At 35.3% G+C, this 15,465-nt stretch overlaps 1 protein-coding gene across 2 annotated transcripts in view; it reads right to left on the bottom strand.

Moving 5' to 3' along the window:
• Nucleotides 1–1,017: 1,017 nt before the first annotated feature.
• The window catches only part of esyt2b (extended synaptotagmin-like protein 2b), a 33,801-nt gene continuing 19,353 nt past the window's right edge, over nt 1,018–15,465 (bottom strand). Inside the window, exons 8-23 of one of the 2 annotated variants that reach the window (XM_051899931.1) lie at nt 14,040–14,160; nt 13,749–13,925; nt 13,557–13,639; nt 13,416–13,464; nt 12,754–12,843; nt 12,566–12,646; nt 8,267–8,323; nt 7,618–7,692; nt 7,455–7,541; nt 6,762–6,911; nt 6,285–6,649; nt 5,169–5,267; nt 4,720–4,851; nt 2,343–2,448; nt 2,194–2,243; nt 1,018–2,108 (exon numbers count right to left, since the gene is read on the bottom strand). In XM_051899931.1, coding sequence (XP_051755891.1) covers nt 2,063–2,108; nt 2,194–2,243; nt 2,343–2,448; nt 4,720–4,851; nt 5,169–5,267; nt 6,285–6,649; nt 6,762–6,911; nt 7,455–7,541; nt 7,618–7,692; nt 8,267–8,323; nt 12,566–12,646; nt 12,754–12,843; nt 13,416–13,464; nt 13,557–13,639; nt 13,749–13,925; nt 14,040–14,160 — 1,768 coding nt within the window. In that variant the 3' untranslated portion in view covers nt 1,018–2,062. The remainder of the gene's footprint in view (nt 2,109–2,193; nt 2,244–2,342; nt 2,449–4,719; nt 4,852–5,168; nt 5,268–6,284; nt 6,650–6,761; nt 6,912–7,454; nt 7,542–7,617; nt 7,693–8,266; nt 8,324–12,565; nt 12,647–12,753; nt 12,844–13,415; nt 13,465–13,556; nt 13,640–13,748; nt 13,926–14,039; nt 14,161–15,465) is intronic. The other variant, XM_051899932.1, reaches the window with a different exon arrangement.

The raw sequence follows: 15,465 nt of genomic DNA, 5'->3' as shown, positions 1-15,465 counted from the left end.
AAGTGATGTGCAAAAATTGTAACACACCTCTATTTCACAGCAGAGAAGAAGTGCTTTTTGAAGTTTCGAATGGAGTGAAATCTTATTACATGAAGTACATTATATGGCATGACACACTACATGATACAGACCTATGCATCTATCAAATTCAATATATCAATGTCTTTCAAGTGTTTTTCCCTTTTTATTTAATGATTTCTTGACATTTAAAGAAAAAAAAAAAATTGATTGTGATGATAATTTTCTCTTTGATTCTGTACCATTGGTACCATTGAAAAAATATTTTAGGGTGGGGGGCCAAAAATTGTTTTTTTAACAATAAAATATTCCCAAATGAACCAAAAAATGTGGATTTTTTTTTTTTCATGTGCCATCAACGTGTGCAGTAGAGGGTTAAGCCAGCTGAGTAATAAACGCCACTAAGGTAAAGAATTGTTTCCAAGATAAATTGTAATTACATGCTTACTACTTTTCTGTTATAGGAAAATATATATATATATATATATATATATATATATATATATATATGTATATGTATATATAATTAATCTGTTCTATTTTTTGCAATACCAAGCCTAAGAAACTGCAACCAGATTGTATAGTTATTAGAAAATATTGTTCTTTATCACTATCACATTAAATAATTGAGTATTGCTGAACCTAAAAGGGCCAAAATATTAAGCATTATATTTTATTATGTTGCTTCAATACCTTCAACACAACCTTGTTAAAACATACCATCAAAAACAAAAGTATGAAGACAGACTAAATTAAAATAACTGCTGAAAAATGCATTCAGGCTCTGTAACTCTGAAAGGGTGAGGTTGGGGGTTGCACACCCAGAGTGATAAAACTGTTCATTTACAGTATGAAAAATAAGATATAAAAAAACTGGGCAGAAAACCCCAAAAAGATGAAATTCCTCATGCACACTTCTGAAATGATCTCCGATATGATATGACTGGGCAAATACTCAAAGGGTCCAAAAGAGTGCACAAATTCAAGCTACGAGTTCAGTGTGATTCAAATTTAATTTCATATTTTAATGATATCATGCATGATGCATAAAGAAGAATAAGGCCGGAAATCACACCAACAGCTAATTCACAGTCTTTAAACAATCCATGAGCAAAACACTTTGTAACCAAGCTATTAATCTACTTAAAAATGTAGCACAGTATACATAGTACTTTGCTAAACCTGATAAAACTCTTGCAAACAAAATGGATATCAAACATTTCTGTACAGGCTTTTCATTTTGTGCTGTGCAATAGGAAACAGTGAAATACTTTTAAAATAAAGTATTATCAAATGATCATTTATGAAGTGCTGAACATAACTTAGAACTTCCTTTACCATTTGTGGTAGAAAAAACAGCAGCATAAAATCCAGGAAAAATAATTGTTCATACATACATACATATATACATACATACACGTGTGGTGTTTCTCTTTTGTAAATGTGACCTATACTTCGGCCATGTGTTTTGTGTAATATGCTGCCACAAACAAATAGTAACATGTCTGCCTTTCTAGCAACAGAAATAATTTTTTCTGTTGTGATTTTAATAGTTCACAAAATGTAGTACTAAACCCAGAAGTTAAAAAGTTTCAGAATATTATCAACATAAATTAAATACAATAAATAAGAGTGTATGTATTCATGAACCTAAATTATTATTTTTTTCTACTGTTGTTTTATAGTTAATTAATTTTGTGGGTAACCATTTTTATCAACTGGACAAAAATAAACCTGTGCAAAAACTACTAAGATAACTGGTTTAAATGATAAAACAAAAACAAGCAGACAAAACAAAAAAAGATTTAATCCTTTAAGAAAGTGAGGGTAAAAGCAGGTCATTGATGCTGGAGGTGGCAATTTCAGCTTTGGTGAGAATGAGAGAGACACTTTTTAGGCCAGTGTAAATCCCAGTAGAAGTAGCCTGGTTTAGTTAGTCCAACAGTGCTCTTCTGCTACTAAAGATTCTACATGATCCTATGCAGGCCGTGACATGTCCCAGTTATCCGCCGTTTCATTCTTTCCTGCTTTCTTGCATGGACCACTACGTCTGATTTATCTTCTTTGATCCATCCTCGGTCAGATAATACCTGAGAAAGGAAGAGAAAGGAAGCCTTTATAATCAAGCAAAAGCACATGTACAAAAGTTACAGTATGAATGAATGAGAATCACACCATTGAGTCCATCCTTTTGAAATGTCTTCACTTGCCAAGTCCACAAGTGCCTGTGACAAAGACATTTGTGAACCTCCATAAAAATCCAATGATCAACAGAAAAGAAGGAATAGTTTTTTTTATTGATTTTATTAATTTATTTATTTTACCTTGCCAAGTAGTACTTTGTGTTTGGACAGCAGTCCTCCTCCATTCTTCACAGCAACATCAACTGTCCTCCTGTGCAGTTCCACTATAGACACACTGAACTCAAAGCTGGCAAATGCAAAGCAGAAAGAGACTGTTACTAGTGTTGTTGGTTAGTATGATACATGAATCTGCACTTTAAAATGCACAGACAACCGACATCAAGAAGCTTTCAGTCATGCAACTACATGAAAAGAAAATTTCTCAGAAACATCGGCAGTTGCATCATATATTATCAAGTCTTGGTTGACTTAATTTGGAGGGTAAAACAGTTAGCTAACTCTGTTCCGTAGGAAGCTCTGCAGTGGATTTAATATGAAGGGGAATGTCATGCAAATGCACACAGCAAGATAAACAGCAGATACGACTTTGAATTTGGTGTGTCCTCTTCTGATTTGAATGCAATTTAAATGAGTTAACATCACTGTTTATGTAACCGCATTAGGTTTGACATGTGAACAAGAACGCAGCAATAAATATATACTATTAGCAAAAGTTAGAAAGAAGAAAAAAAAAATCACTGTAATATGGTTGCCTCAGAATTTCCTCATGAAATGCCTCTATAATAACCTTGCTATTTACCACCTTATACAATATACACATTAAAATGGAAGATTAGTAAAGTACCACATCAAGCTAAAGAAACATCTTAAAATGTTTGTCAAGTTCAACCAAGTCAGTTTAATTGATTCATCAAAACTGGCACTTATCAATTGACAAGAACACGGGTAGACTAAAGCACATGTAAAGTGATAATTATAACTAGTGCTATTCGATATTACATTTAAAGTTAATATATTTTGTGTATGTACTAAATTGCAACTTTATCATTACAAATGTGTAATTACAAACATATTTAAATATATCACATAGAAGTTTCAACAGAAATGTAGAACAGTTTACCATGAATGCTCGTCAATACATTCGGCAGTACACTTATTTGGCATTAAGCCATATTTCAAAGACAATAGAATTATGAAATTATATATAAAAAGTGTACTTAAATCTTAAAAGGGACCTATTATGCCCATTTTAACAAGATGTAATATAAGTCTCAGGTGTTCCCAGAATGTGTCTGTGAAGTTTTAGCTCAAAATACCCCACAGATCATTTATTATACCATGTTGTAAATGTCTGTTTTTGAGTGGAAGGAAAAACATTTTATGCAGGTATCTTTAAATGCAAAGGAGCTTCTCCCCACTCCACTTTCCAGAAGAGGGCGGAGCCTGTAGAACTTGTGCCTGGGAAACTCTGCCTAAAACTAATATAACATCTGTTTGGTTTTGATTATCATCTCTATCGCGGTCACGCCAATGTGACATTGTAGTATTTCATCATCATGAAAGTTAATTATTTGCATGCGTTTTAAGCTGTAACAGTTTAAACTTCTGATATATGGTTTTCTGAGCGCACACATCCGAAGCACACGCACAGAAATCTGACAGGAGGTGCGTCCCATGAGTATTAACTGATCTCTCTTACATGTCTTATTGCACTTAAGCTGTCAAATACACACAAGGTTATGTCTGTGAACATAAACAGCAGGGAAAGAAATCGCATGTGATCTGTGTATTAAAGTGACAGCAGCGTAATATACAGTAGGCTACCTACTGCTGTATATGCTGTTAATATGAACCAAAAAAAAAAAAAACGGAAAATCACTCACTGCTCTTGATTAAATAACTTTAGTAGTTTTAATAAGAATACATTTCTTACTTGAATGCTGCTGTTAAATGCTCTGGCGTGGAGATAAACATGGCGGACTGTACAGCTCACTCAGGGGAGGAGCTAAGCTAATAAGGCAGATTCCGTCACCAGTCATGGGCGGGGCTTCTGGAAGCACTGGAACAGCTCGTTTGGAGAGACTGTTTATGATTAATGGGGATTATAAAAAATAGGAGTGGGTGGATTTTTTACCATTATAGGCTGGTTGTTTATACACACCGTGGACGCACATCTGTGTCTAAACACCTTATAAAAGTGAATTTTGGCATAATAGGTCCCATATAAGTGGGTCAATAAAGCATTAAAAGTTCATCTAATTGCATTTAATATAAATTTGAACTATATTTTCATTTAATTGCAATTATCATGCAATTAAGTGTCTAAAAACATAACATTCAGTTCGCACAATACATTTTTAAGTATATTCCTATCGTGTTATTTCCATAATAGTAATCTTTTTAAAAGTATGCTAAAGTGTACTACCTTTTCCACAAGGGCTTATACCAGTTATTATGAAGAATATAACTGACACAGTTTTTGAAAATAACATCATGAGGTCTGCTGGTTGGTACTCTAGGTACACTTGTGTTTGACTGTGTTCAGTGAGTTTCTTACGACTGGTCATAGACGGGGTTCAGCGTCTTCTTGAGTGTGCTGGTTTTTCTGCGGCCACTCCGGCTCTTGTCTGGTAACAGGTATAGGCGGATGTATGGGTCTGAACCATCTCTGGTCAGTGCTATGAGGTTTCTGTGATTATGACACATGGAAACATATTTACACACAAAAGCAAAAGAAGCATTTTCACAGAGACCTGTTTCATCACATTTATACAAATTCAAACATACAAATGCAAACATGTGTCCCCCATTATTTGCACACACTGTTGTTAATACTCGAGAGTTAACCACTGATCATCTGGCAAAAAAAAACAACAACTCAGTAATATACTGTATGTGTTCAGTGTAAAAGTAATAATTAGGCAAACAAAATGATCTGAAGTGGTACTTTAAAATACATGACTCTATTTTTTGGATGAAGGTTAATATGCATGTGTGTATTCTCACCTGCAGGCATGAACCACTACAATAAGTTTATTCCTTTGTGAACTGTGTCGAATAGTGAGCTGGACTTCACCAAGTGGATATTGGCTCAGCCCAGAGCCACTGTAACAGAAAAACAGCATGTTCATCTGATGGTGTAAGACCAAGTTTTTCTTCTCACAATTTCTTAAAGTCAACATGAATTCAAAATTGACTATATTTCCTTTCTTAATGCATGTTCCTCCTGATATTATTTTGCATGATTTCCTTGATGCACATCATTTCAAATTAAATTGACTCTCCCTTTCAACCACCTGGATACATTCTAGTATTTAAAACACACTTTTCAAAATCCACCTCCTCCCCCACCCCTTCCACACATAATTTGCCTTGTTTCAAAGTGAAATGATGCATTCAACTGGTGTTCTACGTTTTCCATTCTTCTTTGGGAATTTCTGAATGCATAACTTGGTCTCTCTACTTCTGCATAGTATTTAAACTAGATAAATGTGGTATTTGCAATAAGACTATGGTAACCACAAGCAAAATATTGCATGGCTCTTCATTACCACAGTTAGATGTAACTAGTTTGTATTAAAAACAACTGAATTTATGGCAAATAGTAGGCTAAAGTTTTAAAATAACTTTTAGCAGCCATTACTACGGTCTTCTGTGTCAAATGATCCTTTAGAAATCAGGATTCTTTGATGCATATAAAAGTTCAAAAAACAGTATTTTTTTAATACAAATATTTTGTAAAATTATAAATGTCTTTATTGTCACTTTTGATCAATATAATGCATCCTTACTGAATAAAAGTATTAATTTCTTATAAATAAAACCTTTTGAACGGTGGTTTATTTTAATAATTTTATAATATTTAGCATGAATATGCAAAATTACTGCTAAAATACTCCAGTTAGTGTCATGTCGTGTTTTTCATTGGGCCATGCAGATAAATGGTTCGCAATGAACTGGGTTACCGCTGTTGTGTCTCACTTTTGGAGTTATTTGGCTTTTGGTATTTCTCATACGCATAACCAGTGTGAATTGTAACAAAATGTAATTGCATCAACAGGAAAAAAAGCAAACCGCAAACATGACTTCTGCATATAGGGAATCAGTCTGACACAGACTCACTTTTGTAGCTGCTGTAACCGTTGCTGCAGTTCCATTGTGGCACAGGGCAGTGAAATGTCGGAAGCCAGACTAGGCGTAGAGTCTCTGTGAGACTGATGCTTGTGCGAGCTGCTTATCACTAGACTGGAGACACTGCGGCCTGCCTCCGCTAGCCGCACTGGGGAGCCATCCGATCCTCTTTTCCCTTGAGGGGTGTCCGGTGGAGGGGTACATGGTTGGTTGTGTGACGGCTGAATGACTGTGGAGTTGCTGGTGCTAGTGGCTGTTTGAGGTTGTGGGGACACGCAATTGTTATTCTGACTAGTGTGTCTGACTCGGACAGATGACGGCTGGCTGGACGTGACCTCCTTCTCCAAACAGAGGACCTGTTTACACAAAAACATATTTATATGGACAAAACATACTGAAGTGCTGAATGAAACATACTATACACACAAAAATGACAATATTTTTTTAATCGCACACGGACACACCAACCCTGAGAGCCATTTTGAGTTTGAGGGTGCTGTTTGGGCCAGAGTTCTGCAGGGGGAACTGCTGACTCAGAGACATGTCCGCCTCCTTCAGGAGAGAACCAAGTGCCATGCGCACACTACCCAGAGAGCACTTGTGCTTACTATCCCTCACCTGAGACACACAAACAACATCAATGCATGTCAGTTAAATTTTTAAAAATACAAAAAAAAAAAACCTTAAAATTTTTGTCTCTTTTTGAGGATTGTATATAGCAGCAAAATGAACAGTATTTCACTCTAACCAACTCGACATTATACTGAGCAATACATTTGACACTGATGATCTACTACTGAGAAATACACTATTGACTTAAGTAATTAACATGATTTTATTAATTATTAGTTTTATTAATTACTTAAAGACACCATGAAATTAAAATTGACAACTATTTTTTTATGGAATATTGCAGTATTTATTATAAATGGTTTATCTGTGCACATCATAATCTTATTGTTATTAATGTGCCTTGTAATCTTTAATCAAAACAATTTCCCCTCCCACTTGCAGTGACATCTCTTCTCTTCTTTGATGATGTGTTTAACATGTTTACTGGTGTGAGGGCCAGACATCCTGTCACTCACTCACATTTTTCGCAACCTCCCTTTCATGCTGACTTTAACATTCATGCTTTTGATGTGGCTCCTTATAGACTACCTCAATTTCCAGTTCCTGATTGCGGGGGTTGTTGATAAGGAAGGAAAAGGCCTCCTCCCACAGCGGCTCACTAGTTTTATACCTAACCTGAAAATACAGGAGCAAAACAAGACTGGATATATGCTAGTCTTCAAACAGGTTAAAGCTGGTTAATAAATGTTACCTTGCTTGTGTACATCTTTTGTCCTACAGTCAGTTTGACAAAAGGATTTGGATCTATGCTCACTTTCTTCCCAGACTGTTGAACAAAAAAAAAGGGGGGGGGGAGACTTCAATTGCACAGTATTATATTATACAGTATTATGTAACCAAATCCACTTAATCTCCATACGCTTTCTGGTATCATATATATCCTGCATGTATCCTAGATTAGTTGATTACAAATGACATCATTTAGCCTTTTTTAAGTTATGTTCCTTACTTTCGCTTTGTGCTAAGAAGGTTATTTTAAGCTCGTCTATTTAAAATGTAAATACCAGCAATGTAAATACAATAAGCCTTTTTTACTTAAATTAAGAATAAATATTAATTAAATTAAGTAAAAATAACTTATACAGTAGTATATTAGCTCAATTGATTTGCTGTTAAGTTGATAAAAGCACACATAAAATACATAAAAATAAGAAAAATGCATACTGACAGCCATAACTATCTGCAAAATCCAAATGACTATAAATGCATGCAGTGGTGCATGAGGGAAGAATACATTAAACAAATATAAACAAATCATAAAAGATGTGAAATCATGCTCCAGATATGAGTGCAACGCCTGTTATGCATAACCGTTTGAAATGCATGCGTTCTCAATGTACCTTTAGGCCTTTATAAGGGGGTTTGGGGCCATCAGGGTTAAAGTCAAGAGGATTGGTCTTTCCACAGGAAGGATTGAGAGAAATTAAAAACAGGAAAGTTTTTTATAAGAGGACGTGCACAGCAGTTACAGTGCACAGCATAAATGAGTACACCCCCTCTGAACAAATACAAAAGATGTATTTTCTTTATGATCACTAATACAATTCATGGAAAGATGGCAAAACTAAAATGTATTAAACACATACAATATAAAAACTGAGAAATATATGTCATTAATAGCCATAAAATAAGTAAATTAGCCAATTCTGTTTAAATGAAGGTTTGCAGAAATGAGTACACCCTAGATTTAATTCAACAAATGTATAATATTCTAGTACTTAGTATGCCCTCCATAATTTTGAATATACTGCTCTGACCCTTCTTGGCACGGAGTGTACAAGTTCATGACAAATTGTCACATCTGTCCTGTTTAACTCCTGGATGATGAGCTCCTTAAATGCCCTGATCTTTAATGGAGAGTGTTGCTCAACTCGTCTCTACAGAATCCCCCACAGGTGCTCAAGAATGTTAAGATTGAGTGAAATACATGTCCACAGAAGGTTTTTCACCTTCCATATCCTCATTGTCATGTAGAAAAAATGCCCAACAATGCAGGGAATGAGAACAATGCAGAATCTATATTTTGTAAATATGGGCTTTGGAAATGGCTAACTGACTTTATTGTGCTTTGGCTACAGTAGGTAGTTCCAGTGAGAACAACAACCATGCATGTCATTTCTGCAGGTTGCATCTTACTCTGTGAGATAAACAGTCACTCTTTTCATAGCTTTTGCTGGCTCTGAGACACTCGTTTGGTATTTCTCCTGCTCTTTGTCTAGCAAAAAAAAAATCCCTCATCACTAAATGAAAGCTTAAAATGAAGGCCTAATTATTTCAGGGGCCTTGTCACAAGTCCATTGTTTTTGAATTTCTGTGTTACTTTTGCTATATTTTCACACTTAAAACAATTATTTGGTAATCCTCTTGTACCACTGTCCACTTTTGTGTCAGTTCTCTCCCAAGTGGTTCCATTGTTGTCAGCATTAAGTCTGAGAATGATTCAGTGGGCTATATAACACTTTTAATTGTCAAGAAATTACTTCTCTTTAAATGTTTTGGTTCAACATACTTACCTGTTGATCAAACATTGCCTTAAACTTACACCAGAAAATTTTTTGTATGTTTTATTTAGTAACTTTTAGGAGGGTGTACTCATTTTTGCTACACAACATTTCATCACCTTGATAAGAATCTTATTTCTCTGAAAAATTTTGACATGCTTCTTTGGTAACCGATTAAGCAAACCTGCGGGAACATTATATCTCTAAAGAACCCTAACATGTCTTCTAAGTAACTGAGTAATTGCTGACTTCCAGAAGTTTCAGAGGGGGTGTACTCATTTATGCTGTGCACTGTAGATCGGTCCAGTCTTACAGATTGTAAACAAAAAATATTCATTAAAATTAAATACATATACATATCAAAAACTATCTTTTTCCTTTTCACTGCAACATAATGTTGGCAGGGACACAAAGACCTTAAAATAACCAGGTTTTGTCCCAGCTCTTTAGACTGCTTACTAACTCTAGACCAGGAAACATCAATCATATGACTAAGGTTGACCAAGCTGTATTTAGATCAATCATGTGACTTCAGAATCGAGAGTTGGGCTCCAACCCTAATCAAACATACCTGAACAAGCTAATCAAGGTGTTCAGGATAGCTTGAAGATGGTTAGAAATAGATTTTCCAGGAGCAGGGTTGAAGACTTCTGGTTTATTGCATGACAATTACATGTTACACATGCCCAACAGGCAAAAGTGGCAATTCACATGCATTAGATCAGGGAAAGGCAACATCAGTCCTGGAGAGCCGCTGTCCTGCAGAGTTTAGCTCCAACCCTAATCAAACACACCTGAATGTCTTCAGGATTACTAAAGCTAAGGGAAAGTTAGGTTTTTTTTTTTTTTTTTTTTCATGTTTGGAGCTAAACTCTGCAGAACAGCGGCTCTTCAGGACCGACATTGTCTACCCCTGCATTAGATCAACATAATCTGTGTTGTTTTCTTGTTACTGAAGGAAAGCTTGACTGGAAGAAATGTCTGTTCACACTGTTAGGTAAACGGCTACAGCTAGTTCTGGAGAACCAGGATGCAGATTACTGGCAAACTCACAAATAATGTTCTATAGAGAGAGTCGGGGTTCTCACAAAAGACTAGACCAGAGGCCCTCCTCTCCTTTAGGTTTCCACAGCCAAAGCTGCCCTCAAAGACACTCTTACAGTAGAGGAGGAAGGCACAATGAAAAGCATTAATAAAGTAGCCAAGACTGGATGACTACTATATATTTGGTCAAGAGTTTAATAATTCTAGGGCTGCAACTAACAATTAACAAACTAATGGTCCGTCTTTTTCACGTGCCTGCACCCACCAGCACTCGTTCATTGTAATCTGTTAAGTTTAACAAGATGCTTGTTGTCACAATATGCTTGCAGGACTTTCTAACATTTACAGATAAGGATATTTATGTGCTGAGGAGAACACATGATATATACGTGCTTTATACGCGTCTTGCCCTGCTTATGCTTTTTTCAAGCTTTTGCTTGAAGCGCACATCTCATTCTCATGTTTCGGACAACTTGGATCATGTACATTTCCTGGAGCAACTCACTCTGTGTCCTCCGCTATTTTCCATATGCGATTTATCCATAGAAATGGGTTATTCACTACTCTAAAGCGACATGACTGGCTGATGGTTTCCTGGGCACAGCGTGCAGACATGACTAATCGATAATCAAATTAGTTGTCGATTATTTTCATGATCAATTAGTTGTTGCAGCCCTAAGTAATTCTCTTTCTGACAGAATAAAAACAAAAACAAAAAAAACCCTCAGATAGTTTGAAAGTTTTAAACCTACTCAAAATGTTCTGCACAGAGATCAATCACTCAGCAAGCAACTAAACTTGTTTAATAAAGCTGGTATAACTACTAGTTGTTAATTTAAATGTCATGTCAATGAAACAAACTATTTAAATGACATTTTCTAACACTGTTAAAGGGATAGTTCACCCAAAAATGAAAATTATCCCATGATTTACTCACCCTCAAGCCATCCTAGGTGTATATGACTTTCAGACGAACACAATCAGAGATATATTTAAAAATATCCTTAGTCCTCCAAGGTTTATAATGGTTGTGAATGGGGGTCGCATTTTTAAGTAAAAAATAATGCATTGATCCATTAAAAAAAAGTAATCCATACAACTCCAGGGGATTAATAAAGGCCTTCTGAATATATCCATATTTAAAACTTTATGAATTCAAATAACTAGCTTCCAGCAGACGACCGTACACATACTGCGCAGCTCGACTTGCGCCAAATGAGTAAATCCTCTGATGCGATGTATGATGCAGGATGTAGGAGTATTGTAAGCTTAGATGCCTCTCATGGTTCAAATAAATAGGGCTGGGCAACAAATTTAAGCTCCTCTTCTCTTATATCGAAATCCTCCGAAATTTCTCTTTAAAAATTATTGTTTTAGACTTATAATCCATGACCGGTGATTTGTTTTGTTCGTTCCTCATTACGTTGTGCATGAGGTCAAAGGATACTCTTCTGCCGCAAATCGACTTGCGCATTCAACGTACAGTCATCCGCCGGAAGCTAGTTTTAAATATGGATATTTTTCTTACAAAAACGCATCGCTTCACTTCAAAAGGCCTTTATTAATCCATTAGAGTCATATGGATTACTTTTTTTTTAATGGGTGCATGCATTATTTTTGACTTCAAAACGTGGCCTCTCTTTCACAACCATTATAAACCTTGGAGGACTAAGGATATTTTTAAATATATATATATATATGTATATAATCATATTTTAACTATAACTATTTTAACTATACTCATATTTTAAATATAATTTGTTGTTTTGGGCTGCATTAACTTTTGTTGTATAGACAAAATAGTTAAAATTATAAATTGTATAAAACAATCTTTTGTGTTGTGTTCTGCAGAAGAAAAAATCATTTGGAAGTGAGAAATTGCAGTTTGTTCAAATTTGTATTCATATCCAAGTAGACTATCATAGAACATAAACGACAAAAACCTTCAAGCATTTCATTAAGGTAGAACAAAAAAATGATGAGCAAACAAGAATGTAAGACTTCTATCTTTGTAGGACATCAGACTACCTCGCTCTACAGCAGATCCTCAGGCAGATCCTTCACACACTGAAGTATACTTATTGTTGTTCTTACCGGCAAATTACTGGCAGAGTCCAGGTAAACAACTAGCAGAACTGAAGAAAGATTTTCATTAGTCCTTATGCTCCTCAGTACCTAATAAGAGAGCAAAAGAGAATGAAATGACCAAAAGTCTAGCTAGTTATGTTTTAATCATGTCTATCAGTGTCAGTCAGTGAGTTTTTGTGTGCGTATGTGCATACTTGATCTAGTTTTTCAGCACTCGGGTACAATGACAGCCACTCTAATCTAAGATGAAGTTTGCCTGTCGTAACTTCTTCCAAGTCAAACCACTGCAGAAAAAAAAAAAAGTGTTTAGTGCACTGGAATGGCAGCTATGGGCTCAAATAACATTCAGTTCATTCCAAAACTATGATGAAATACACAACTGATGATAATCTTTTCTTTTGAAGGGGGAAAAAAAAAACATTACTGCAAATACAGCATAATTTCAACAACTTTGGAAACTTGTATTACTACTACTAGTTGGTAATGTAAAGAAGTAATACCAATGAAAATGGAAAACCATTTAAATTACATTTTCTTCAAAACCTCTACATTTTAAAGCATATATTAGAAACAGACAATGAAAAATTATATATAAATATATATTTTAAAATATATAAAATAATAATGAATAATGACAGTAGAAGGAAGTTGTAGGAAGTAGAAAAGGGCTTAATTGAAACCAAAGTGTCTTGAAACTGACCACCATAGATGAAGGTGTGGGCAATACTCTTAACAACTTTTAAAACTCAATGCCAGTTTATTAATGAGATTGTACTGAAATAAAACATGGTGACATTTGTTGAGGGATGTGAGCTGTAAATTAACCTTAACAAGACAGAGAGTGTGAACATATTACCTCATCAACCTTCTGTTCTTTATGAAGCTCACTCAAGTCAATCATTAGACTGGAACAAAAATAATTGAAACATCATAAGTTTTTAAAAAGGTCTGTAATAGGTAATATTGTACAATTCAGCTACATAAATGAATATGGCACCTGCCCAAGAAGTCATCTTTATCTGGGTCTTCATCGAAGAGCTCTATTTCCAGATGTTGTCCTGAATGTTCATATACTAGTGCCTGATAAAGAAACGCATGAATGCACATTTTAGTGTATGTGCATGAGTCTTATGAGTGCAGTAAATGAGTGTGTGTATATATATATTTATGTGTGTGAGTGTGTGTTCACCTCATACACCTCGTTCCATTTGGGATGCAGACATTCTTTGATGGTCTTGCTTCTGAAGAGCTGGTTGCTGACCAGCAGCATGCCATATGGGTCAGACTTGCCTTTGATCAGCCCACCCAGATACGTGTCCTTAACTTCCAGATTCTGAGCCTCAAGGAAATGAATCCTTAGAACTCCCTTATAAGTGTGAGAATTAAATATAACAACAAGAGATTACTGAATATTAATGCAAACATGTAGGGTTTGCCAAACAATGACTACTGAGACAGTCATGTACGTGTGTGCATTCACCTTTGGCATAGGGAAACGGAGCTGTGCCAGTTCAACCTCACCTATCAGTGGTACAGTGATCCTGTTGGGTAACACCATGTAAGTGCTGATAATATCCTGGATCAGGTGGTCTGAAAAGCCACTGCCAATGAAAAAGATAAACATGAATTTTTCATTTTTAAAGTACTAAAGTGGTGATTAAGACTTTTGGATTTTAATCATTCTCCTCTATGCAATGGACATACGTGTAACTTTCTTAAATAATTTGGTGGGGGAAAAGATGGTCAAATTCTTATTTTGATGTAAAAAGACAACATTAGGATATTTTTCCTTTGTGGTTTAATAAATAATGCATCAGACAGTTAAAAGAAGAGGCAGTGTTATAAATGACTGGAAAGAAAACAAGACTAAAATCATTTCAAAAATTCAAAACTGCTCAAAATGTTCTGCATAGAGATCAATGACTCAGCAGTAAGCAATTAAACTTGTTAAATGGAGTCTAAATGAGTCTGCTTTACTAATACTACTTAGTGTTGTGAAGAGTGATGTAAATGAAAACTCAGTATACATAAATCAGAAACAGACAATAAAAATACATATAAATACATATTTAAAGCATTAAATAATTACTGAAGAAGTGAAATAAAAAAATAAAAAATAAATAATCCTGTACCTCCCGGATGTATTGCTAACCACAATAACCGCATTCAAACGTTGACTTGCTGACTAAACCAACATTTGACAAAACATCATCTGACACTGTTTAATCAAGTATGTTTTTGTAACATTAGCATGAATACATTTTCTACATTTTGGCAGACTCCTAGAGCAGCATTTGGTGTGACAGTATCTAATTTACCTGCAAAACACTACAACCTTGTTAAAATACAAGCACAAGTAGGGGGAGAGGAAATGGAGAGGGGACACAAAAGAAACAGTGCCATTTTGAGGATTGTCCTGACATTTTTCAGCTCCCCCTCTCACATTTTACTCATACTCCTGTCTCTGTGCAGCTGCCTGTCTTTGTTGAAAAGGCTGCATTTACATGGACCCTAATTTTCAAAAAAAAAAAAAAAAGCCTACTTTATTTTACCAGGAAGTTCCACTGAGATCAAATGATCTCTTTTACAAGAGAGGCCTGGCCAAGGTAGCAGCCATGCAAATTCACAATAAAAACACAACACGTACAACACGTATTTAAACACAGAAACATTTTACCAAAAACAATTACACACGTCTCCTTCACCACATTTTTTATGATTGCCTTAAATTTATCAATAGATATAAATTTATTCAGATTTAAATCTTTTGCAATTTACTCCATGTCCAAGGTATATAAAAGCAGTTTTCCCCTGATCTGTCAGAACCCAAGGTACAGTAAAAATCAAACACTTGGAGGAGCGCAACTGGTAACTACCCAAGCTAAAACAAACAAGGTTAAAGAGGC

This window comes from Ctenopharyngodon idella, chromosome 7 (genome assembly GCF_019924925.1).
Source record: "Ctenopharyngodon idella isolate HZGC_01 chromosome 7, HZGC01, whole genome shotgun sequence".
Taxonomy (NCBI): domain Eukaryota; kingdom Metazoa; phylum Chordata; class Actinopteri; order Cypriniformes; family Xenocyprididae; genus Ctenopharyngodon; species Ctenopharyngodon idella.
Note: the sequence above shows the minus strand (reverse complement) of the source record. Positions and strands in the feature narration are given on the sequence as shown.